The following is a 25,357-nucleotide window of genomic DNA, read 5'->3' on the forward strand; positions in this document are numbered from 1 at the left end:
TCCAGCCTCAATAATGAAGTTTTAAAATCCCACATTAAGTTTGCTCAACAGTGGAAAACTGATGCTGGAGCATCATGTGGTCTTCAGATGCATTTCAATGCCTTAGAAAAAAAGTTTTAAAGGACCTAACAATTTAGGAATCTAACTAAGTATTCTCCAGTAATGGTCTTTGCCAATTTCAAATCCATGAGCTTACTTCAAGAAAGCAGTCAGATATCTGGAAATCTTGTCGGTCCAGAATATGAACAAGACAGTAAGTGTCCTTGGCTTTTAATTTCTTCATTAGTTTAAGATCCAAGGAACTGTGGGTTTTGTTCACTTGGTAGGGAAAAAAAAAAAGTTACTTTTTAAACCCTGATTTACCAAAAAAATAAAAGCCCAGAGATTTGCAGACATAATAAAATTTATTTAAATTCCATGCATTACGGTAGCTACAAGTGTAGTCATATGAAACTGAAGGACAATAACTTCTTCTGTCCATACAATGTAGCTGTAAGTGAAATGAATGGGAGTTCCACAGTTACAAAGAAACAAACAAAACAAACAAAAAATAATCCCAAAAAAGGTAAATCTGTTTCAGTTTTGAGTTATCTGTCAATTCAGATACAGTCACTAGACTGTAAACTTTTGGGGGAGAAGATGGGCTCACCGATTTTACAGCTGAGAATGTTCAGTTTAAGATATTCTGAAGAAGCTCGGAAGATACCTTTTAATAATTACTACTAATACTCTGGGAAATGAAAAAAATCCCTTAGCCTTCATCCTAATTGTTAGAATCAGGACAGCAATTGCAGACAGTCCATTTTCAAAGTGCAGCTAAATAGGGTTTTATTATGCAGCTCCTTCAAGTTGTACTGAGTAAGCTTTACTTTGAACCAGTATTGCTTTAATTTCTCAAGAAAAACTTCACTGGTCCTCATAAGCTTACACTGCTTTTTGATATGCAAAAATTTACAGACTGTGCTTGATTCTGACCCTCCCATATTTCAGTATGTGCAAACTCTTAGGGATTTAAATAGTCTTTCTCCCTCTCAGTTCAGACTGATCTTTAAAACAGCAAGGATTATCCAGCCCTCTAAATTAAAGACAGGGTGAACTGAGTAATTTATGTAACTGGCACTTTTTAATTGGCCCAGTTCTCCCACAAAATGTAGCTCTTATAAATACTAATAGGCACTATTGCCACAGATTCTCTTATTTTTGCAAATTTCACTGCTTTACTGGTTGTTAGCATTTTCTGCAGTTAAGAATTTAATAATGCTGAATTTTTATAAAGACACAATATGTAGTTCTAGCCTTCAAAATGGACTTACTGTGTCTAGTAATGATGTTAAGTCAACCTAAATTTGCTGAAGATATTAACAAATGTAAAGCTCATGAAGGTGCCACATTTGCATGAATGTTTTTTAATTTTCAGAATGCATTCAAGAAAGGGAAGGGGCAAACCTAATTATTTGAATACAAACTTGGTTGAGTGCCCAATTGCCTCATTTAAAACTGTGTGTGTGGGGAGGCTGAGGAGTTTAGAAAAGTCCAAGTAACCAAATATCTGGGTTACTGGGAAGTTAAAAAGCTAATGCAACTGCGTTACATCTGGATAAAAAACATTATTCAAAAGCAATTCCAATACCGAAAAAGATTTCAAATTGAATAGTTTATTAACATGGTAGTCATCTTTGTAACATGTGCACACACACTCGCACACTCTGAATGATCTGCCTGGAAAAAAGAGGTCTTATTATATTTGCTGGGGGAAATTAAACATTAAAAATCCTTTAGATTTTCATAATTATAGGCAATTATGTCCACATCACTTACAAAGCTATTGCCCAATCTTTCCAAGGAAGCAGAATTTGGGAGAAAAAAAAATTCTTTTTGGGAAAATTCAACAGTGGCATAGCAGAGCTCTCAATATGAGAAAGCTGACATAATGTGGACCTTTGCTGTGAAATTTGTCTTTGCAAAATATGGGGAGAAGTTTATCAATGGGCAGAAAATAAGACGGCGGTGTGAAGTAGGCTTTTGCTGAGTCGATTTTCCTCACAGTATTGTGCGGGGTCATTGAGAAAAATGCTTAGTCCTTCTCTGGAACCAGTTTCAGAACTTTTCCGATTGCAATGGTCTTACCTAAACCAAGGAGACAAACAGCAGAGTTGTATTAACTGTGAAAGGAATGTAGAAGTCTCCAAGAACATGAAAACTTTCCCCAAAATACAGGCTCTCAAGTATTAGAAATCATAGAGAATAAATTATGTTGTAGCATCAGTGTATTTTAAAAGCACGATAAAATCTTTAAAATAGTAAGCCTGCTATTCTGACAGCAAAGAACACAATGTGGATTGTGGAAAGCCTGCTTGTACACTCATCTAAGGAGAAGGCAAGGCAGAGTCACTACCAGATCTGTTCACTGCTTTTCAAGGTAATTTATTTTAAATGCATCCCACAAATCTGGGAGTTTTACCAGGGTGTGCATGAGTTAAAGCCCAACATACAACCCCCCTGATATTTTCTAATTTTAAATAGTGAGACTATGGTATTCATATTGTAGATGGGCATTCCAGGACACATTAAAAAAGCACTGCTGGTAATTTTTCAAATCCAGTCTTTTGTTTCACAGTGCACATTTCTGTACATTATTCAAATAAAACTGGCTCTCTGTTACTAGCAAGGACTCTGCACAATGACAACAATTTGCTTAGATTTACTTTTCCATTGTTACTCAGAGAGTGGCTTTTAATACCTCACTGCCATGCATGAGCTCCAATTTCAAAGCAGTTGTTGCAGCAGTCAGTAACTGCTGCTGAAGCAGCCTTACCCTCATCCCTTAAGGTGAAGCGACCCATCTGAGGGAAATCTTTGAATGTCTCAAGGCAGATCGTTCCTGCTGTCCTTAAACGGGCGATGCAGACTTGATCTTGTTTCACAAAACGGGGCCGTGTCTTACTTTTTTCTCCTGTTTTTTTGTCTACCAAGCAGATTAAGGCCTGTATAAGAAAAAAATTAATAGCTGTGAGTGCTAAAATAAGGACTATTTTTCTTAACAAACAAACGGAATTGGTCTAAGAAAGAATATACAAACAAACAAATATATGAAAAAACTTCCACGATTTATTCCGTCATCACTTACACCACTTTTCAGAAGGCCTATGCTAAAAGTTACAGCCATTTTTGTGTTAGGGCACTGACATTCAAGGCTGGAGCTTTGTTGCATTAGTTGCTCTACAAATGTATGATATGACACAACGCTTCATCCCAACAACTGGATTGTTTGTATTCACATCACAACTTAAAATGACACTTACTGTTATCTCAACTTCTTCAATACAGGTGTGGATGTGCAGCACTGCATTATAACCTGGGCAGATAATGGATTTGTGCTCAATTATCACTATCTGTAAAACAATTCAAAATAAGTGCATTTTTCCTAATTTCAATTATAAAAGAACAGAGAATAATCAATGCAGAACTATATTAAAAAGTCAATTGAACAATATACACACAAATTTTTGTCAAAATTTAGGAGTCACTAACTTGTTTATAATATGAAAGGAAGAAACTGAAGAACTGGCCTGATGAGGTCTTGTTTTCACCATTTTAAGTATCTGAAACTTCACTGAGAAGTTACATTCAAAACAACTTGTATTTTAAAAACTCAAATTAATGATGTAAGTGTTAAGTATATTAAGTTATTGCCAATTTAGAGATAAGAGTAGTGAATAAGAAATCTGAACTGAAACTTCAAACTACTGAAGTTTTAGATTTGGTGGAACAAAATATTTCCATGGTTTTTACCCCTCTATACAGAAATTAAATGTAGTTATTCTACCTGGGCATCAAACGTGCGTCCAGAATGACAAAGGTTGTTGAGATCACAGAGAATAAATCCTGGAAGGATCTCTTCCTCTTCAATTCCCTTCAGTCTGATCTTTAGATTTTCACCTGGGGCTACTGAGTCAGTTTCTACATCATCAGAAAGGATTCCAAGAACTTCCACGTTGTGCTTAAAGAAAACAAAACGTAGTTTTGCATTGTGAATAATTTAGTCTGGTACAAAACTGTAATATAACAGTATTTCAATAAATAACTCCATTACAGTTTAAATTCATTATATTTGGTTCTGTTAAGCTTCAGAACATTTAAAATATTTGAATGATGAGTTACTAATACTTGAATTTTTTAGTTCTTTTTCAAGTTATTTTTCCTGTTTCCTTTGGGGGGGGGGAAGGAAAAAAAAAAAAAAAAGGAAAAGGGGGAAGAAGTAAACCTTTGAGCAATATTAACCCACAGCATGTAAAAGGCTTAGTGGGCCAACTGTACAAACAGAAAATATAACCCAGCTCAAGTGTGATGATTTGTAGTCCAGCAACTGAGTTTACTAAGGCAGGACAACCCAAGTTCTGAATGCTAAGGAGCTACACACACCCCCTGTCCCCAGAAACATCACCCATGCAAAACATGAGAGCTTAGTTGTGTTCAACAGAGCAACAGAACATTTTCTGATTTTAAGTAATGAGTATCTTTAAGAACCAAGCTCTTTTTTTATGGTAGTAAATTTTCTTAGTATCTAAACCTTCCCATACCTTGTTTGGCATCATCACAAGCTGTTGTCCTTTGCAAATAGAGCCTGACTCCAGCTTCCCAAGGACCACAGTGCCCATATCCTTCACAGAAAGAAATCATTACATAGCAGTTGAAAACATTTTCCTAAAGAGTCCGCTCTATTTATGATTTACCTCTAAGTTTGATTACCTAACTCTATGAAGTTATCTAGCACTGCTAGACTTAGTATTTTGGAAATTGTTCTCATGAAAGATTCCAGATTTTAGGAGTTTAATATAATGCCAAAATTATTTAATTCCCCCTCCTGCCTCTGTTCTACAGTTGGAAATGTAACATTAGCAAAGGAAAAAAGATACCCTCTAAAAGTACAGTAAACAGTCCATTTACTACTTTCTGAAAGCAGCCTCTTTATACTTTCTATGTTATTATTTTAATTTGTACCTTATATTTATCCACAATTGGCAGCCTGATTGGTCCATCAACTGAACGGTTGAAGTTTGGCAAATTATCCAGGTATGGAATAAATGGTAATCCACTAAAAGAGCAGAAGGCATTTGTTTCAATTTTGTGAGCACCCTTCCATTTAAAAAAATTACTCAGAACGGATAAATGCAGTCCAACAAAAGGAATAATATTCATCTTGTCATTATTTAGAACAATGACCTCTAAGACAGCTAAATCTATTATAACATCCCATCTGTAGTGTCCACTTCACCCCAGCCAACGTTTAATGCCCAGGAAATGCATGTTTTTAAGTTACATTACAGACATATTTTACACAAATTAATTATTCCTTTGAGAATCGTGACAGATTTGTAATGTATTTTGGAAATACAAAACCATAAGCTAGGTCCAAATGTGATTTCCATTAATACTTTTTAAAGTACACTGAACAACCCCTTCAAACATCACATCCACTGAGAGACATGGCTCGTCCCTAATTACAATACAGCTTCAAGCAAACTGTTCACGTCAAACAACTGCTCATTCTAGCAATGTCAACTGCAGCATCACTGGCAAATTCAAGTGCTCGTAAGGCACTGAACTCACACAGCCAGAACTCTGCTAATATTTTACTAATAATCTTCTGCAATTAGCAAATGCTTTTCATTGGCACATTGCATGGCTGTGTTCTTGTTGCTCTGGCTGTATTTCCTCAAGCACTTTGGCACACAACTACAACATATCACACTCTGCTACTTCCCAGCTTCACTGAAGCATTTACTTTTATTGAAATATAGCAAATATTCAGGTTGCTCAATTTAAGATACATACATATACCAAGGACAGAATTCTGACTGTTCTTTAAGGTTTGCTCCAGTCAGTCCTGAGCAGGGCATGAAATGAATGTCCTTTTTGGGATTGAAGCCAACTTTCTTCAAAAATGGCACCAGTTTCTCTTTACATTCCTCATATCTATTAAAATGACAAGCAGATCAAGGTAAGTTCCACTTATTCCAGCACAACATAATACTGTACTTTAAAAAACCCACAGACATTTCAGTTTCATCAGTTAAGTTACTGTGTGAGCAGCAAGCAAACCTAATAAAGCCTGGAGGCCTATTTGCATCTTTTCCCCAATCTTCCAGCACAGCTCGGTATTGCCTATTCTCCTATTCCCCCTCATTCCTCTGCTCCACAAAGCATCGTCAGTGGTCTCCACACACTTCAATGACAGGGCTGAGTGAGCAGCAGCCCATGCTGGAACTGCTTAAAGCAAGAGATGCAGGCCAGCACAGGAGGACAGAGCACGCAGACACCTACTGAGGTCATGCTGCAGGCTGGCACTTTAGTGCTGGCTTGGTCTCCTCCAATCTCCTATTCAGTTTCTCAGTGTTTCATGCTATTTATTTCTGTCACACTGCCTCCTCTCAGTCAGGGGCGAATTCAATATTGTCAGAAGGTTGCAGCAGGACCAAGACAGAGCAATTGGGCTTGCCTTAGTCTCTTAGTAAAGTAAGCTGACATTCCAAGGTTGCACAGGCCCTCATGGCTTCCCACAAAAACTTCCACAATTCTGGGCACAACACACAGCAGGTTCTCTGACAACTCTAGCAAACTTGACTACTGAAAACACAACCACTTCCTTTTTTAGATTCAGTATAAAGTTTCCAAATCAACAATTAAACTATGCCAGAATGCATGGATTTGTTAGGTAAGTCTGCATGGATCCAAGCAGTTGAAAGTGAATGTTGGAGAGCAGAACTTGCAGCTTAGTACAGAGGCACTGTCCTAGGCACTATGCTTCTGGTTTTCCTGCCAGTTTTATAACCTCTATCTTTAGTCCACCAGTCAACCATTCTTTCAGCAGTAATGGGATACAAAATTACTTTACTGAGGAATTACTTTATTTCAGTATCTGTCAATGAAGATTAGTTTTTTTAATATTAAACTCACCTTTCATTACTCCAGTTTACAGTTGGATCATCCATTTTATTAATAAGAACTATTAAATGCTTTACACCTGCTGTTTTTGCTAGCATGGCATGTTCTCTTGTTTGTCCACCTTTCTCAAATCCAGTTTCAAACTCTCCTTTTCTTGCAGAAATAACCTAATTAAAGATAGTATTTTAATGAAAGTTCTACAAATCTTTCAACAGAACCAGAAACAATCGATAATACTGCCTTATTCAAAAAACTTTGGGTAGTCAGACCTAGTAAAAGCTTTCAAAATGCACTGGTATATCCTCAATATTACCCATTAGTTCTGCACTGACATGTAAAAAAAAAAAAAAAAAAAAAAAAAAATCACATGATAGCTTTAAGAAGCTGTTAAGTTACTCCAAAACCCACTCATCTCAGTAAACTTAACCTTTGAAAATTCTGCCTGCTGTAAGTAACCAAAAGAATAAAGAAACAAACAAAAAATAAAAACCAGAAGCTTAATTCCACAGTACATGCAAAATAAAAGTATCTGATTTGTCCTTACCAGCACAGCAAGATCAGCTTGAGAAGCCCCACCAATCATATTTGGAACAAAGCTCTTGTGTCCAGGAGCATCTAAAATAGTGAAGTGTTTCTTCTCCGTTTCAAAATAGGCACGACCCACTTCTACTGTTTTACCTTTGTCTCGTTCTTCTTGGTTTGTGTCTAAGGCCCATGAAAGGTACCTAAAAAAATCCCAACCCAAATACTCTATTTTTGTATTAATTTTTATTAAATTTTGTATTAATTTTTATTAAATTTATATACAATTTGTTAGTCACAAGACGCCTTTTTTTTTGCTTAATTATTTTAACTACCTCGGCATTGCTAAACTGAAGTATTTTCAAGACCAACAGTCACTTTAACTGACTGTTTTGTGTATACAGTGAGCTGCAGAGCCCATTGCCAGCTCACCTTCACACACCTAGACGGATTCAATTCTAAAAATTCTAGAAACAATTTTCAGTTTCTAAGTTCCTCAGGTATGATCTAACCTCAAATAATTCAAGCTTTGCCTCAGTCTCAAAAACAAAACAATTCCTCCTTCTCAGAATAATTAACTAAAAAATTAGTTCTGATTTGCATATATCATTATTGAGATCTATAATTATTAGTTCTCATTTATTTACACTTATTAAACAGAAGTTGGCTATGAAATAAACACCATCTTTATTCACACTATCTTTGATATTTTTATTATACTGACTCTTGTCCCCTCCTAATTATTTTTCCTACTGGCCACTGACAAAAGTTAGCTTTCAGTTAGATAGATATTTCAAAAAAAAATGTTACTTAGCTCCTTCAGGTTTTTTGAAAATTGGTGAACATAAAGGAGAGAAAAAAAATACTAAGGATAAAAAAAGTGGTAATAACTCCAGTGAACTGGTTTAACATAGCAATATTTTTCACCATTAACAGCAGCTTGTAGACATCTTTAGCTTTTGTTTTGTACTGACTGGGTGATGTCTGAAAAGATGCTGCTGAGCAGGGATCACGGAGGGAGCATCAGGGATTATTAAACATAAAGATGTCCTTTCCAGCTAAAGAGGTTCCCAAGTCAGAGAAAGCACTAAACATTGGGAATTATGGATATATAATCACAGTGTTCCCCTGGCAGCAGCTCTTTGTCACTGACTGAGGTCTGGGTAACCTGCTAGATGGCTTTTGGTGTGTGCCAGGATGTGTGCTCTCAAGTGTTGTGGTCTTTTCCATGGCCTGGGTTTCTGAAAGATTTCAGCCAAGCCAAAGGTCAGGCTTTACTTGGCTAACAAGAGTCAAGTGGGAATTTATGTGTGGCAGCTGGATGGGAAGTCTGTTTGGCACATACAATTTTTAGGGAAAGACACATTTCTGACTGAAATATCAATTCTGCACTACAGCATAGATCTTCCTGAATCACAAAGTGAAACCACTCAAATTTAAAGACTCTGAATATATGAAGTGACCTAGCAATATCTTTGATAATGACAGAGGTACATCATACTTTGTTGCTCATCATGACACATTTTAAAGAATAAAAATAGCATTCATGGAGGTACTTCCTGCAACTCAGTCTCTAAAAGAGAAGAGGGGAAAAGGAAAACTGTTTCTCAAGTGTCCATAGTTTCTGAGGAAAGTCCTGATACATTTATTACTACAGTGAGCTCCATAGTGGGACAATGGTTGCTTGGTGAAAAGAACTATGTCACCCTTTCTATTCCCCTCTCTTACACATGGTACAGTGAGTTCAGGGCAATGCCCATCCCCTGAGAGTTCCACCATTGCTCCACCCCTACGCAAGTCTTTAGGCTGCTCTTTTTCCAGAGCCCTTTGAACTCCTATTATCCTCCAGCCAAAAAGAGACAGCTTTCAAAAGGGAAACCAATTTTGCAGGAGTAGTTTGAAGGAGAAATCAGGCTGCTGCATGTGCTGTATATACACACGCTGCTCCCCCAAAACCCAGCCGACCAAAAGACAACAACAAAACCCAAACCAAACAAGAGACCCGCAAAAAGTCCACCCAGGACAAGAGCATTGTATTGCCTGGAGGAAGCCAGGGCTACTGGGACAGAGACTACAACCAGTTTCATTGCAGTGAAAGAGCAGAGTGTGCTACTATCTTCAGTAAGTTCATACCATGTTTCTCTGTTTTTTTCTTTAGCTTCTCTTTCATATTTTTCAAGTGTTCTTTTGTCAACCATTCCCGTCAAATACCTAAGAGGAGGCAAAATAAAAGTGCAATTTTACATAAAGCAGAAAGATATTTCCAAATAGTTAAATACTTACACAATCCCTACAGATTATTATAATTGGGGAATAAAGATATTAATTTTTTTTAATCTTCACAAAAAGGACAAAGTTTAACCAATAGTATAAAGCAGTTTCAAACTGCATTTTAAAATACAAAGAAAAACAGCCACCTTCTAAGAAAGTGATTAATTTTTAAAATTTGGTAATGTTTGCTTTCGCATAGTTACTTCCATTAAGTGAAAATCCTATAGCAATAAAATTAATCTGCTGGAATTAAGAAATTCCAAAGAATTTCTCAACTGACTGGGATAGTAACATTCTGTTATAAAAGTATTAACATATGCTGATTAAAGCCACAAAGAAAATATTACTCATTTTAATTGATGTTTTTTAATTCACAAGAAGAGGAAATCTAAAAATTTAAGAGTTTCCTTACATTATTTGTCCTCCAATAGTTGACTTGCCAGCATCTAAAAAAAATAAATCCAAGTCATCAACAATTTACAATTCTAGAAAAAGCAAACCATTACAAACTAAGTAATCTTATTTCCAAGAGATTTATTTTTTTAACCATAATCTAAGTTTTTGGAAGCACCTTGCACCTTCCCTTGTTCCTATAATAATTTGTTGCCAATTAAATTACACTTAAATTTGAATATGCTGTTTTCATATTTATAAATTCAGCATTATCCATAACAAAAACCTCTCACCAAGTAGTGATCCAGCTAAAGCAAGGGTCAAGAGCGTGGGAAGCTCTTGCAAAATCCCCTTCCCTGCTTCCTTTATCCCTTGTCCCTAACTAGTGTGCGCTGCTCTTCAATACTGGGATGTACCTCTGCCCACGGCCCCTTTACTTTGTGTGACTCCATTCTGAATTTACCTAAGGACTAAATTACAGTAGTTCTAAGTTGATAAGTAACTACAGAAATGAAAGGACAGAATTTACTGTGTAACTTGTGATTCAATAATTCTTCTCTACTTTTGACACCACCCAAGTTTTTCTGAAGCTTGTCGAAACTATTAAATGAGGATATTTTGCTATAAATACTTCTTTTAACGATGAATTATGTTAACCTATTGTTTGTAATCCTACAAATTTTAGTATTTAGAATAATAATCTAATCTAATAGCAAGAACCCTTTTTATTTAAAATAAGCAGAAAAGAAGCACCGCTTTCTGATTTTGTTCTTTAGATCATGAACACAGATGTGTCACTTCAGCACTCAACAGAGCAGGTACTTGAGAAATCATGAACACACGCACGGTTGTGTCCAAGAGAACACACTCTACCCTTGGCACTCTACCCCAAAAGACCTTTAAATTTTTCATTTTCCAGAGCAGCTTCATTAGAATGAGTGCTTCTGTGAGCCTGAAGACATGGTGAATACGAAGAACAGCATTCGTTTCTAATCCTCTGAGTTCTAGATAATACACAACAGATAGATCCAATTACTTCACCTTCACTTACAACTTACCTACGTGTCCAATGAATACTACATTTACGTGCTCTTTTTTAGGAGCACCTGGAGGTGCTACAACAGATTTCGGTTTTGGTATTTCCTCCTCCTCTTCCATCATTTCCTGAGCGCTCTCTTCAGAAGGCCCTGCATCCCCTGTGGGACCACTTCCTAGCTCTGCTTCACTTGGTTCTTCTTTGTGGTCCCATGACTCTTCCGGGGACATTTCTGTCTCTCCATTTTCCACTAAAAATGAACCAGTTAGATATATTCAAATTGATAAAGAAATTAAAAAGAATTACTCTGGGGAAAAGCCCCTGCCCCACAGATGCAATCACAAGGCTTTAATTACTAGGTCTGTTAACATTTTCCTATAGAAAAAGGGACAACTGCTGCTTGTTTCTGAAATTTTTAATACCAGGAGCTTTCAAGCTAGCTGTGTGCTGACATAAGAAATCTAGAATTCAGAGGGAGTAAGAAACTTCTCTTTTAACAAGGTAACAATTTTACAAAGAAAAAGCAAATCTGAAGATCCACTAAGACCAGCACCGTGGTCTGAATCCACAGACACACACTACCAGATGTTTAAAAAGCAAAGGACAGGGATTACAGTTTAAGTTCACTCAGAAGCCATACAAAAACAATGAGAAAGATACAATTTCCATGTTCTGATTGTTCACATTACTGACCACTTCAAAGTTTTTTGTTAATCACCATTCCACACATTAATGGGGCTATTTTGTAATACAAAATTATTTTTTAATAAAGCAGTGATCATTTTACGGTGTCCAAGTAATCAAATTGCACCTCTTGATGTATACTAGTTTTCAATTACCTCTTTCTTCATCCAAATATAATGAGACAACAAAAACCAGTAAGGACTATTTGTAAGTATGAGGCTCTACTACTTTGTTTGCAGTGATTCAGCAAAAGCACTGCAGTACTACATTATAGTACTATCACAGTGAAAAGGAACAGGTCTCATCTTACCAACAGATTCTGAAATTTCCATGTTAACAGCAGCATTTGAACCTAGGAGAAAAAAAGGGGGAAAAAATGAATCATTAAAGACACATTTTTACCATGATAGTAATCAAGAACAAAGAAAAATGAGTGACTAAATTAATAAAAGGATAGTTCAGTGTTTTGGCACTTGCCAAAGCTTTTCAATATAGAAGTTCATTTTGAAAAGTCTGCTTCACGCTAGTTTTATGATCTTCCATAAGCCACTTTATGAGCCTTTCTCAACTGACCATAAAACTGTAAATAAACACAGATAATCACACTGCCTTACAAGAATAGTATCAGGATAATGAAGAGTGGAAAGGTTCACAGAGATGTTAAAGAGGAGATTATTTGCAATATTTTTTTAAAAATCATGTGTAATGAAGATCACAAAAGCAACTACCTTCACAAGAGGCTGTCTGCTCCTCTGGAGAAGGCTCTACAGGTGCACCTGCAGAGAAAAAAAAGTTTATCTTTTAAAATACAGTGATGTAACCAATTTCCAAACTTTGTTATAAAAGACCATCTCCCAACTTTATCACAAGAAGTATATGGAAAGAAAAACCACTTCCCTCCCCACCAAGCAGTACTAAACACAGCCTCTAAGCAGAAATACTGCTAAAGAACACTGCCCAAATGTGGTGAAATATACCTCTTCTAAAAACAGCCCGTTTTCCCCCCCTGCATGGAAAGATACACTTAGAGCAAGCAATTTTTCTATACATAGTATTTTACCTGCCCATCCTTTTTGAGCATGAGGGTTATTTTTAAGTGTCAGTGTCTAACTGGTGTTTAAAAACATCAAAGCAGTTTCATTGTATCCAAAGACACAATGCCTGTGTGGTGTCAGGCACACAGCTCCTGCTTACAGGCATGTCTATACTGCTCTTGTTCCTCACTTCCACTAAATGTTGAGTAGGAAATAGAAACAAGCTATTAAGAACAAATTCTTAACATCTTCTGTAGTTATCAGGGTCAAGAGATGATAAACTCATTCAGATGTCCGGTAAGTTTGCCAGTCCTCTTAAACACCACAGCACAGTCCCATTACTTGGCGGGCAATCTCAACAGTCATGTGCATGTATCAAAGCCACAAGTATGGGGTTTGGATAAATCACTCAACCCTCTCATGCACTAAACTATGCCACTACGTTTTATACTGAGGTACAAGTAATTATTAAATCTGCTAGGAGTGATACATTCCAATTAACACTTACACCACTCAATGTTTTGGGACATTATTTCACACGATCAAGGGGCCTTCATTAACTATCCCTAAAACCTTAACCTATTTAGTTTTATCTTGGTATAAGTTCAACTTCATAATGCTTTCATTATCTCTTTTTTCAACCACCTACAAAATTCATACCCTCTGTTTAGCTGTACTCCAGCTCTCCTTCAACTGAATTCTAAACACAGATCTTAGAGCATCACTTGCTCTATACGCATGATGGGACCTAAAGATGAAACAAATCCCCTCAAAAGAACAAAACCATACAGAGAAGGACCTGATTCTAAGCCTCTTTGCTTTCGCACTGTTTGCGTATTTGCTGTAGACTTCTCTAAAGTGGAGCAGCGCCGGGAGAGCTGGCAGAGGGCCAGAGGACAGGGCTTTGCAGGCAGGGTGAATGTGGGTCACAGCACAACATCCAGTGGCCAGCAGCAAACTGTGGAGGGGGCACAGCAATGCCTGCCAGGAAACCATTCCCTGCACTCCTGTGTTGGATCAAACATGAGCTACACTCCCAAAAACAAGCCAACAAGACTTTAAGAGAATGATTTAATATAGTCAGTAAAAGCATGAGAATAGAATACCCTTAGATCTTTTTTAAGAAATGATATATTACTCCTATTTGGCAGCTGGAAAACCCTCAAATCAGCCCATTCGTGAGTGTGGTAAGCAGGTGGCAGAAAATCTAGGCATGAACCTAAAGCCTCCATTTTGTAGCACATCAGAAGATTGTTGGTTATTTCACATGTACTGTGGTTGGGATGCATAAATATTTTAATTATAAGATCATTTCAACAAGCTTTTGATTTCACTCCAGAAGTTTGTGTATAATGAAAAATGTATCAAATGGCAGTATTAATGCACTTGCCTTGAAACAAAAGTTCTACAAGTGGTCGGAGAATTAGTTAATTTCTTAGAAATATATTGTCAATCAACAGCATTCATATAAACTCAGTTTTTACTTTCTGGCCTGCAATACAGCAGGTATGCAGTCAGAAAAAAATGTTTCTTTACAACAAACAGAGGAGGTTGAAAAAAGATCCCTCTGTAAATTTAGCACAAGTCTAGCACATGAGAGTCAGTAAGACGGTTTGTGCATGGATGCTCAAGAGTACTAGTGTCACAAAAGCAGGGGTGTAACAGATATTCAGCTATAACCAGAGTCATTTATTAAACTCTGGTCACTTTGGTACACAAGTTGCAGACATGCTTTGGAAGAGGACTCTGAATTATATCAAACATATACTGTTTCTTCAAAGCAGAAAGAAACATAAACCACTCTCTAAAAAAATTATTGTTAAGAAATCAAGTAAATACAGAACCTTAATTTCAAAACTAACATGCTCTAAGTGACAAAAATAAACACTCTCCTCAGTAACTGTTTACTTCTGATAAACAATTTCAGGTTATGTCAGGTTATTTCAGACAAAGGCTCAGATTTACCATTTACTCTGTGTGAGAGTGAACAGACTGCCTGAAATGTGCCTTGAGACCATCACCTGAAAAGAAGGATACAATCCTACTGCTTCCTTAGACCACAGGGCTGGCACATTTTGGTCTGTCACTCCTTCTCATTTGTGAAGGTCATTCAGATAGGAATCTTCCATATGAGAGGGTTTCAAAATGTACTTTGTAGGAAATCTGGTTTTAAAGTCAGGACACGCTTTAAGTGACGCCAATTTTTTATGTAATGCCTCAGATTACTGGATTTACATGTGATAAGCAACTGTTAGATTTTACACAGCATCCTCCATACTCCATCTCTCTATCAAGCTCTAAGTCAAGAACTGCTGTTGCAACCTCATCCATGCTATGACATGGAGTGAGTGGTTTATCTTTAGTCCTGCTCAGCATCAAAGCCTTAGGACATTTTTTGGAATATCTTTGTTGTCAATGCCAAAGGCAAAAATGGATACACAAGCTGCACTTATCTACTAGTGCCATTAGACAACGACATTATGTAACTCAGAGTCTTGTCTGGATAAGGTAATTGTGGGTTTTTTTTAATGTAAAAGTCACAGGAAGAATATGGACACTACCAACACAGAGTCCAAAACTCCACAACTTTTAAAACATGGTGATCAATCCCTTTAAAATACAGTTCACGTCCTAAAGAAATTCCTAAATAATCCACTCTGCCTAGTTCATGCACACAGCATTCTACTGCAGCTGATGAGTTTGTTGCATATCACACCAAGTTTTGTACTTGTATGCATTTTTGTTGTACAATAACTAAAGCTGCACAGGTAGAACAAATTTGAAGTTATCATCCAACCTCTGAAAATATTGTTTTAAAAGAGTATAAGCCAGGAACTTTGCAGCATTAACATATTAGAATGCTTGTAAATAAATTATAGAAAATTGCTTTTTAAATAAATTTATATTAGAATGTAGCAAGTTTTTAATATATAGAACAGGTACAGCTGGCAAAGTAGGAATCAGTATTAGAACTCTGGTTAAAATACAGTATTAAAGTCAAACTCAACCTCTAAGCCATAGTGACAATCTCCATCTTTACACAAACTTCAGTGTTTACCAGATGCACAGAAGAAGGTGATAAAGGTCTCCACACAACAAGAACTGCTCAGTGGTTAACTGGTAATTAATTCCTCAGCAGCAGTTACCTGAGCCACAATGCAAATGCATAGAGCTGATGTGAGCCATAAATTTGGTGCAATACACAGCAGCACTCACAGCTCCAAGCCCGCTCTGCTGCTGGAGTGATAAGAACCCAGCCAGGACTGGAACCTGACAACTGGGGTAGACTACAGGGTTAATGAAACTCTGCACCACGGAGCAGAGAAATTAAAAAAAAAAAAAAAAAAGGCAAAAAAGAAAAAAAAGGCAAATTCAGCCTGAAATAAACATCTTATCTGCAAAACTTAGATGGTCTGTATAGTGGATTTGTTATTCCTTCTCTAATATAGGCATCAAGTTCCTTCACAGGAATTCCTGAAAGGCTGAAGAGTGAAGAAACACATGACACCCACCTTAGGATTCCCATCACCTTTTTGTAGGTGTGATTCCAATACCTGAGTTCAGCACATATTTACACAACAATCATGCAGTCTCAGTGGTTTTCATGCATTACATAACAGATGTTTGCCCCCCCCCCTTTTTTTTTAAAATGAAAGCATAAAGGGAATTACATCAGAGTAAAGAAATAAAAGTTTGCATCAAACACACACAGCATGAGAAGCAGAATAAAAAAATCTCCAAGAGATTCTTAGTTAACAAAAACACACAAAAATGACTTCAAATACAAATAAGTTCTACAGCTAAACGAAGTGTTTTATATTCAATAGTTAAAAATATACAGAAAGAAAAGGTTTTCAGGAGTTCACTGTAAGGTAGTTGTTTTGAAAGTTAAACCCAAAATTATGTTGTTCTCCTCTCTACCCTGCTTCATATTCTATGCCCCAGCTTCACCAGTGGACACACCAGTTTTTAAAATGCACCAATGCAAGAGCAGCTTTAATAGTTTAACATGACTGTAAAATTCACAAAAAAAAAATAGCACTTGTTCCATATTCATAGGGTTTTATTACATGTTAGCCTAGTAAAAGACCCACCTTCTTCTTTCCCCCCTGAGGACACACCTTAAGTTTATCTTATCTAAACTTGACATGCTTCTTAACAACTAAGTTTAAGAAAGCTTATAGGGATTTTCAGGGACTATATTGAAACCTCCTTTTACTTAAGGCCAAGTATTTGTGCTCAGTTGATAACTGGATTTTTAAGACAGATAATCAAGAAATCAAGCTCAGTATTTCAACAGTTCAGGATTCCATTCTGACAGAGATCTCTCATAACCCAATAATTTTAGAATAACCCCTATTTTTAGTATTGCATCACCTGTCCTAAACTAACTTTTGTACCAAAATTCAATCAGTCATTTTCCTACAGACCTCTTCAAAACATCATCATTAATTTAATAGATTAAATTATAACTCCTTTATTCATTCATAATAAAAAACAAAATAAAACCATCTTTCTATCTTAGCTTCATACAATCAGCTGCTTCTTTTGCTTGCATGTCTCTCATTACAAAACAGGAGAAAAATTCCAAAATTCCTTAAGTGGAACTGTAAAACCAGATTATAAATAGAATCCAAGAATTATCCCAATTTATTTTTGTGTTCATTTTGATAGAGCAATCAAGTTTTAGGATAACATCATGTTTTCAGACACATTCAAGCAGTAGCCCAAAGCAGAGTGCCAAACACATGGTCAGCAGGCTGCCTGTAGCCTCCACGACAGTTCATGCAGTCCACAGCCAACTCCCAGTGGTCTGTGTGTCTTTTACTGGAGTCATGCGAGGCCACAAGGGTGATGAATTATTCTAACAGCAGCAACACAATCCTGGACACCTTCCTGGGGACATTTTAGATGTACACAAAGGACATCTGTGTAACACATTGGCACCTTGAGTACATCACACAAGTATTCTATATCTGATTACCTGTCAGTGCCAAGACATCCAGCTCTGCACTAACTGCTCTAAAAGCGGTTGTGCAGCTCATCTGTCTAGAGAAGCTGATACAGAAGACTGGTCTAGATAGTCAAGTGACAACTCAAATCAAGATTTTCAGATAAGAAGAATTTATCCCATACACTGGCACTCACAATACAACGCTGATTTGCTGCCATGTGAGCAGTTCAAGTTTGCAGTTCTGAAGGATTAACAGTAGCACTACCAACACGTGTGAGGAAATCATCACCACATGGCTGTTTCAAGGCTGACATGGATGAACCATGTAACCCTTTAACACAACAGCTTCTTGAATGGTGGGCTACTAGTTTTAGACAAGGCTTTCTCAGCAAGTTCATATGCAAAGTCTCTTGAGGACTGAGATGTTGAAGAGTCTTACAGTGTAAAATGAGATAACAGGCTTTGGGGAACGCAGTGGTACAGATAACTCATCATCTTGCTCTGGAAACTACAGGTCTCAGAACCGAAATAGAAGATACTGAAACTCTGCCTCCCATGTCTGACTGACACATGGACATCCCAGCGCTACAAGGTCAGAAAAAATGAGGGCAGGGAAAAGCAGGAAGAAAAATGCTCTATCCATTTATTTACAGCGCTTGAGGGCTGAAGATGTCCAGCTGCTTGAATGCAACTGTTTCAGAAGTGACTACTGCAGGCAAGTGAAGATATTTAGGGAGTGAAGCAAACAGGGGCACTGAATCTTAAACCAGATGTTTGCTTGGCTCAGGACTGTAGGTGCAAGTTGTTTAAATTGCAGTCATTAACAAAGACATTCAGAAATTTACTTGAAGTCACTAAGAGAACTACTAAATGAAACAGTAGCCCTAATACCACCAAAAGGATAAAAGCTCTTTCCTTACACCAGCTGCTATGTGTCACACATTTTATTCTTGTTACTTTTGTACTAATGATGCTTTTTCTCTTGCTACTACCACTGCATACTTCAAATCAGTGAACAATTCAGGTTGGAAGGGATCCCAGGAGTTAGCTAGTTTAGTCTCCTGCTCCAAGCAGTTGACAATGAATACTTAAAAATTATTTCTGAAAGTAAAACTAACATAAAATATAGTAAAAGACCATACAAAGAAGCTGTGATCAATTTTACCAAGAATCCTGTGAGTAATCAAGAACTATGACAAAAATTGAACCATAAAAATTGATTGACACTGCATTTTCAGAAATGTGTCAATTCTTTCACACCCAATTAAAAAAAAAAAATAGAAATCTTGTTAATCAGGAGTTGGTGTTAACTATTCCCTCTGAAGCATGCCTTGATACAGAAACAAAGAAAAAGCCACCCAAATGTAATTATCTTTTACATACAACTACAAAATTAATAAAACACAATACAAAAAGAAGTCATAGATGCTAAAGAAGAGTGAAGTGACAAGGCACAGTTGTGACTATGAACGTTTAGAGGCCCTAACACAATCTACTATAATTTCATTAAGTATCACACCTGGCCTCAATTTAGTTGAGTTTGCTAGTTCGGCAACTCCCAGAAACTCTCCCTAGAGTACAACCTGTCTGTGACACCCTCCCAGTTCACCTGTCAGACAGAAAACTAAAAAGTCTTCATTTCACATTTCCAATAGAATCCAACAATGAGATTTTACACAAACAAGTGTGACTTGGACACAATTTGATAAAAGCTAGACCCCACAGCTACAACACTTGGAACATACCAGTTTTCATATATTCCTTAGGTTCAAAAATGTAAATAATATGCTTTCCCCATATAATCAAATGATAATTTAATTTGAAATTAATTCTGAAACTATCTGCGATCAAAAATTGTATTGGTGGCAAACATGAGGCAGCTTTTTTCCTACTATACAATTTCCAATCAAAAGAAAGCATGTGTAAACCAGAAGTTTTAAAGTAAGCTATTAGGAATGCAGGTCTCAGGAGTTTCCCAGTTTTAGAAAGTTAACATCTTATTCCATAAATGGCTTCTGAGAGTGTTCCTTCTGTGCTCCAAACATAAGTGACAGGAATTTTATTCAAATTACTAGGAACATTAAGTTAGTGTGCATAAAAGGAAACCCTATTACACACTACAGGCACACAACTGAATCAATCCTGTGGAATTTTTTATATGCCATGCTGCTACTACACATTTATGCTGATCTATAATGTCCTCTGAATTACTGAGGAATTATGACTTCAACAAAACCTCACCAAGAGAAAGTTCCAAGAAGAAAAGCATTACTAGAACTTAACTTTAGGCCAGTGAAACTCCTTTAGTGATACCCAACTTCTTAGATTTCTCAAGGTTTAGATTTTTAGATTTCTCAAGGTTTAGATTTAGCTTCTTCCCACTACAAACCACATAATGAAGAATGAGTGCCACAGAGCACCTAATTCCCTATGGGAACAAAAGCAAACTGGGTTGCTGAAAAGTAACCTATTCAGCACCACTGTCTAATCACATGTTGTTCTGACTTATTTTCAGAGCAAGCTCCACCTAGTTCCTCCAGCCAGGAAAGTAGCTGTCACCTTATACAAATATCTGCAAAGAGAAGACTGTCAATTACCTTCTGTAACCAAGTACATCAGACCTGGAAGAGTATCTAACAGGTACAGTATTCCAGTTAGGAAAGAAATTTAATTTTTATTAACTGCAGATTTTTGTCTGCCTAATCTCAGGGATATTGAAGCTACTTAGAGAAACTCAAAATCCTAAACCTTAAAGAAGATATAGCAATCAAGGTGAATTCAAACCAGGCAGATTATAGCACTATATAGGAAATGTACTCAGCAACTAAGATGCAAAGCAAAGCTGTCCTGATCACTCCAGATGACCAGACATCTTTCAGTAAAGTCAACCCTAATTTCTGGAAAGAAAAAGCTCATCACAGGCCTCAGAAGTAGCAAAAGAGTGGAGAAAAGGAGAGTGAAGAAATAAATATAATGAGTAGGTGAGGAGATGTATTTTAAATTCCTACCAAAAAAATTAACTACAGGAAGCCTTACATGAAACCTTACAATAGCAGCCAGGGAAAAAAAAAATCAAAATTATTCTAATAATATTCAAAACACCAAGAAAGCTTTCAGTCATAGTATTGATTACACAGTTAAAAACCCCAAACCTTCGATTCAGATTGCAGTATCTGAAAAATACAGGAGTGGATTTTGAAGATTAGTCACAGGTGCACCACTTGTTCATCATAGGCCCAAGCTACCCAGTCTACCTCTACACCTGTGAACTTTAACATATACATTTATTCTAAATGGAATTCAAGAGTCTGCCCATGGCTTCTCTGAAATTTATTTTAATGCACTTAGACACTGCTTGCCTGCACAGTACATGAGTTACAGTTTCTGCTAAAAATCAGGAGTGCTGAACAGCTGTAGAGAACATATAATCGAACATAAGGAACAGGTTAATATTTTGTTACAAAAATATTAAAGCTTCATATATAAAAGTTAGAGATTTTAGTTATTAACAACTATTAACTTTAGATACTAGGGAGAGCAAGTAATATATTAAGGCAAAGCACAATAAATAAGCCAAAACCAACAGGAAATCATGCCAAATACAATGTAACAAGTAGTGTCTTTAGTGAAATTAAATTACTAGATAAATACCTGAAACACTAATTTCTTTCATGTTATATCAATAGGGATACAGAAAATTCTCGGAAAAATTAGGAAGATCTCAAATTCCCTAGCTGCAGAAGTGACATTAAAACACTACCACCAAGTTAACCAGCATGTCTGATGTTTGGGAGAACCTTCAGTTTGGAGCTGGAAATGAAAAAGTAGCTCCCCTTTAATTTCCCATATGCAAAGTAAATCTAGTATAAACACTGGTTGCGTACACAAAGAACCTTTGAAATTAAAAGCAGGGTAAATTTCAAGTTATTCCATCAGCTGAGGCCAGCTGGACAAAACTCCCTTCCCTACTAATCCTTTATCGGCATTATGTTAGAAAAAAAAAAAAATTACTTGATATAATCTTCAAAAAGACACTTAAGATACATCTGAGCCACTGGTGGCTGAAGCAGTGCTTTTCTCCCCAGCAACACTAAATTTATTATCTCCAAAATATTCAACAACTCCTATAGTGTTATATGTTATATATTATATATGTTATATTTATTTTATATATTATAGGAAGAGCAGAGCTATGTGGTTTTTTCTCATCATGGGTGACCCTTTGCGAGCAGACGTCCCAGAGAAACGCACACGAGATCCACACTGAGCCAGAGCACCCCAGTTACTGCTGCTCCCTGGGCACAGCACCCGCACCCTGCGCGGCCCCGCAGCCCAGCCCGCAGAGAGCCCGCACCCCCGGGCCTCACCCCAGCGGGGGCCCCCAAGAACTCGGGGGCTGCCTCGGGCACCGACACCCGCTCCCCTCCGGTGTTCCACGGCCCCCAACGCCCCTTCCCCAACCCCTCTCTGCGCAGAGCTTCCCCGGCCGTGCTCCCCCCTCCCCCCGCCCGCCGGCGAGACCCTCCCGCGGTCGGACCCTGCTCCTGCCCCGTGCCGTGACCCACGCCCCTGACCCCTCGGGCCGCCCCCCAGCCCGGTTCCTCGCCCGCCCCGCGTGGCCCTTACCCCGGCCCCGGCGGGCCAGGCACCCTCGCCCCGCGCCTTCCCAACATGGCCCCCATCCCTCCCTGCCTCCCTCGCCCTCCGCGGTGCCAGCCCCGCGGTTACCGAGCGGCGGCGGGGGCGGGAGGCCAGGCGGGGGCGAGGGCGGCGGCAGGCCGGGCGCCGGGCCGCCCCGCAGGAAGGACGGCACGAACTCGGCGGCGTGGACGTTGGGCACGAAGGGCTTGGCGTTGACGTTCAGCTGCCGGCTGAAGGCCGCCCCGAGCAGCTCCTGCTGCGCCTCGGCCTCCGCGGCCGGCGGGGCGCAGCCCGGGCCGGCGCCGCTGCCCGGCTCGATGTCCGCCTGGTCCCAGCAGTCGGGAGCCGAGTCGCTGCTGCTCCCGCTGCCGCTCCCGTTCGCCTCCATTTTGTGGCGGCCCCACAAGGCTCCGCGGCCCCGAAGCGTCTCCCGGGTGAGGGGGGAGCCGGCGGCGGCACCGACTCAGCACTCGCTCCGCCGATTCCGCGTGTGCTCCGCCGCTCCGACGCGAGCGCAGTTGGCCTCCCGGGCCGCCGTACCCCCTCCCGGCAGCCTCTCCTACCGCCATTTTAGTAGTTTTTATCTCCCCCGGCCCGCATTCTGTCGCACGTCCGAGGCGCGGCGTAAGAACTACAATACCCGTCACACCCCGCGCGCGCACCCGCGGCCGTCCTCCCGAGGACAGACGGGAAATGGAGTTGCCTGCGTTCCTTGCGCGCTCAGGAACTGCAACTCCCGGCGGCCTCCGCGCGCGCCGTGTGTCCCTGCCGGCCCCGCCCCCTTTTCCAGGGGGATGCGGGACACGGAGTTGGCGCGAGCGCCTGAGGCGGGACGGGAAGTGCCCGGGTCAGCTCCCATCGGTGCAAAACTGCACCGAGCCCGACCTGGAGAGCGGAGGTACAGGGCAGTGGCGGCATCCGCGCTGGCTCAGCAGAGCTCCCAGTGAAGCTGTGGGAGCACACGCCCTCCCACGGGATGCAAGAGGGAACGCTGCCGTACCTGTTCAGCCAAAAGTGGACAGGATGCATGGAAAATTCCAATTTTGGTAATTCTACAGGACACTTTGACTTGGTTGTTATAATTTTAAAAACCCATCCAGTTAAGCCAGAGGCAGTAGGACTTTCTAAATACTGAGGCTGCTCTACTTGTATGACTTAGAAGTTTTTAAAACAAAACCTCAACAAACGAGCCCAAAAAAAAATTGCTTGAAATTACATATCTTTGGAGGAAACAGCAAGGAACAGAGGGGAAACAAGTAGATTTTGGTTACTGGGCTTGCACGAGGCTGTGGCAGCATTTTGTAAGTTAAAGTGTGTTTATAAGTACACAAAGCAAATACTTGGGAGAAAGGAGTTCTTGGAGTGCTGACATGCGAGGACCGAGTCATCTACAGCATTATTCACATTAGAACACTGTAGGACAGCTTACAGAGTTGTTTTGAAAACAGCTGGGCTTTCGAACTAGAGATGAAAGATTTCTGTTTGGTACAGAATCCAGTGCAGTTTTGGTTGAACAAAAACTCTCCTGAAGGGGCATTTGTGTAACGTAACCCTGACACAAGAACCAGAGGGTTTCTGGCTGCACACCAGCAGCAACATGTGGGCCTTTACAAGTGAAAACTTCTACATATGTTAATGGATATAGGGACTTCCAACTGATCACATCCAGGGAATACACTAGTGTGCAGGGTAGCTCTTCGAAAAAAAACCAAAAATAATAATAATAAAAAAATCCCCACTAACTTTGGAAGAAAAAGTATCACTTATAATGAGAGACTAAAAGCCTCTGCTAAGTGGAAACCTTTCCTTCAAGTACCACCAAGAGCTTACCTTCACCACAGCCTAAGAATGAGTTTTAAAGAACTTGTGAAAGCTACTCTCTTTCTGCCACAGAGTTACTTTCCAGTTTTCAGACAATGTCAGTCTCTATTTTTCAAACTGAATGTAATTAAGGAAGAGTTTCACCTGTGCTACTATTTTAATGTTTGGAATTCTGTCAAACTACAAGTAAGTCCCAGCTGTGTGTGGCAATCATGTTTCTGTTTAACAAAAAGAAAAGTAGTATGCAGTGCATTGTTTGGGTTTGTTTTCTTTTAGTTCTAACCTTGCTTGTAGGTGACATTTATTAACCAGGAGGTGTCTGATACGCTTCATACAGTATGGAAACAAGATAACACCATTTCAAACAATGAAGCTCATGGGTTACTAGTGTTGAATAATATATAAAACTCTGGTGGAAAGCAAGCTGCATGCGTTCTGCTGACAGAGTGACTTGTTACTGAACACTTTTTACTGTCACTATGAGCGTTTAACAGCTCAGGTTTATAATGACTGCAACGCTGTACTGCAAGCTTGTGTTTTGCTTGAGCCCTGACACAGGTCAGGAAAGCCTTAACTGGAGGCAGGTGCTGCATTTTCAGAGCAATTAAGACTTACCTTAAGATGACCAGCACACAAAACACAGAGACAGCAGTTCTTGCACACATTTTGGCATTCCTTAAAAAAACTTTTTGAAGGTTCTTTCTGATGGCTCCTGAAGCACTGAGTTGTGACAATTTTTTTTTTTTTTTTTTGTGTGTGTGTGTGTGGGGAGTAAGGCCAAATATGCATTTGATCAGAGGTGCAGAAGTGCATATTACTACTGATTTCAGGGGAAAAGAATTAGTTGTATTTCACAACCTTTCTTCCTTCCTTGACAGGTACTTATTTCCTAGGTACTTGCTAGGATATAAACAATTAGTCCACAGAATTTCGGAAGATGCCAGATGTCCTTCAGAGTGTACAAACCTGTTTTGCAGGCTGTCACGCATAGGAATTGTGTAAACTCAAACACTAAATTTTTAACAGGGTTAGCAGTTTGTTTTTCCACTGAGGAAC

The 25,357-nt window shown here is 38.9% G+C and overlaps 1 protein-coding gene across 2 annotated transcripts; it reads right to left on the bottom strand.

Moving 5' to 3' along the window:
- Positions 1-385: 385 nt before the first annotated feature.
- GSPT1 (G1 to S phase transition 1) lies at positions 386-23,008 on the bottom strand. Of its 2 annotated transcripts, XM_039560663.1 has the most exons (15): positions 22,568-23,006; positions 12,580-12,627; positions 12,162-12,203; positions 11,190-11,417; positions 10,151-10,184; positions 9,601-9,678; positions 7,490-7,670; positions 6,958-7,112; positions 5,836-5,976; positions 5,002-5,095; positions 4,581-4,661; positions 3,827-4,000; positions 3,303-3,392; positions 2,816-2,984; positions 386-2,127 (listed from the first exon to the last, which is right to left on the bottom strand). In XM_039560663.1, exons 1-15 carry the CDS (start codon positions 22,866-22,868, stop codon positions 2,075-2,077), a joined length of 1,869 nt encoding a protein of 622 aa, XP_039416597.1. In that variant the 5' UTR covers positions 22,869-23,006; the 3' UTR covers positions 386-2,074. The 2 variants fall into 2 exon arrangements, with proteins under 2 accessions (XP_039416597.1, XP_039416596.1); XM_039560662.1 differs by lacking the exon at positions 386-2,127 and having other exon boundaries at positions 2,727-2,984; positions 22,568-23,008.
- Positions 23,009-25,357: the final 2,349 nt, after the last annotated feature.

The sequence above is a fragment of the Corvus cornix genome, chromosome 14 (assembly GCF_000738735.6).
Source record: "Corvus cornix cornix isolate S_Up_H32 chromosome 14, ASM73873v5, whole genome shotgun sequence".
NCBI lineage: Eukaryota > Metazoa > Chordata > Aves > Passeriformes > Corvidae > Corvus > Corvus cornix.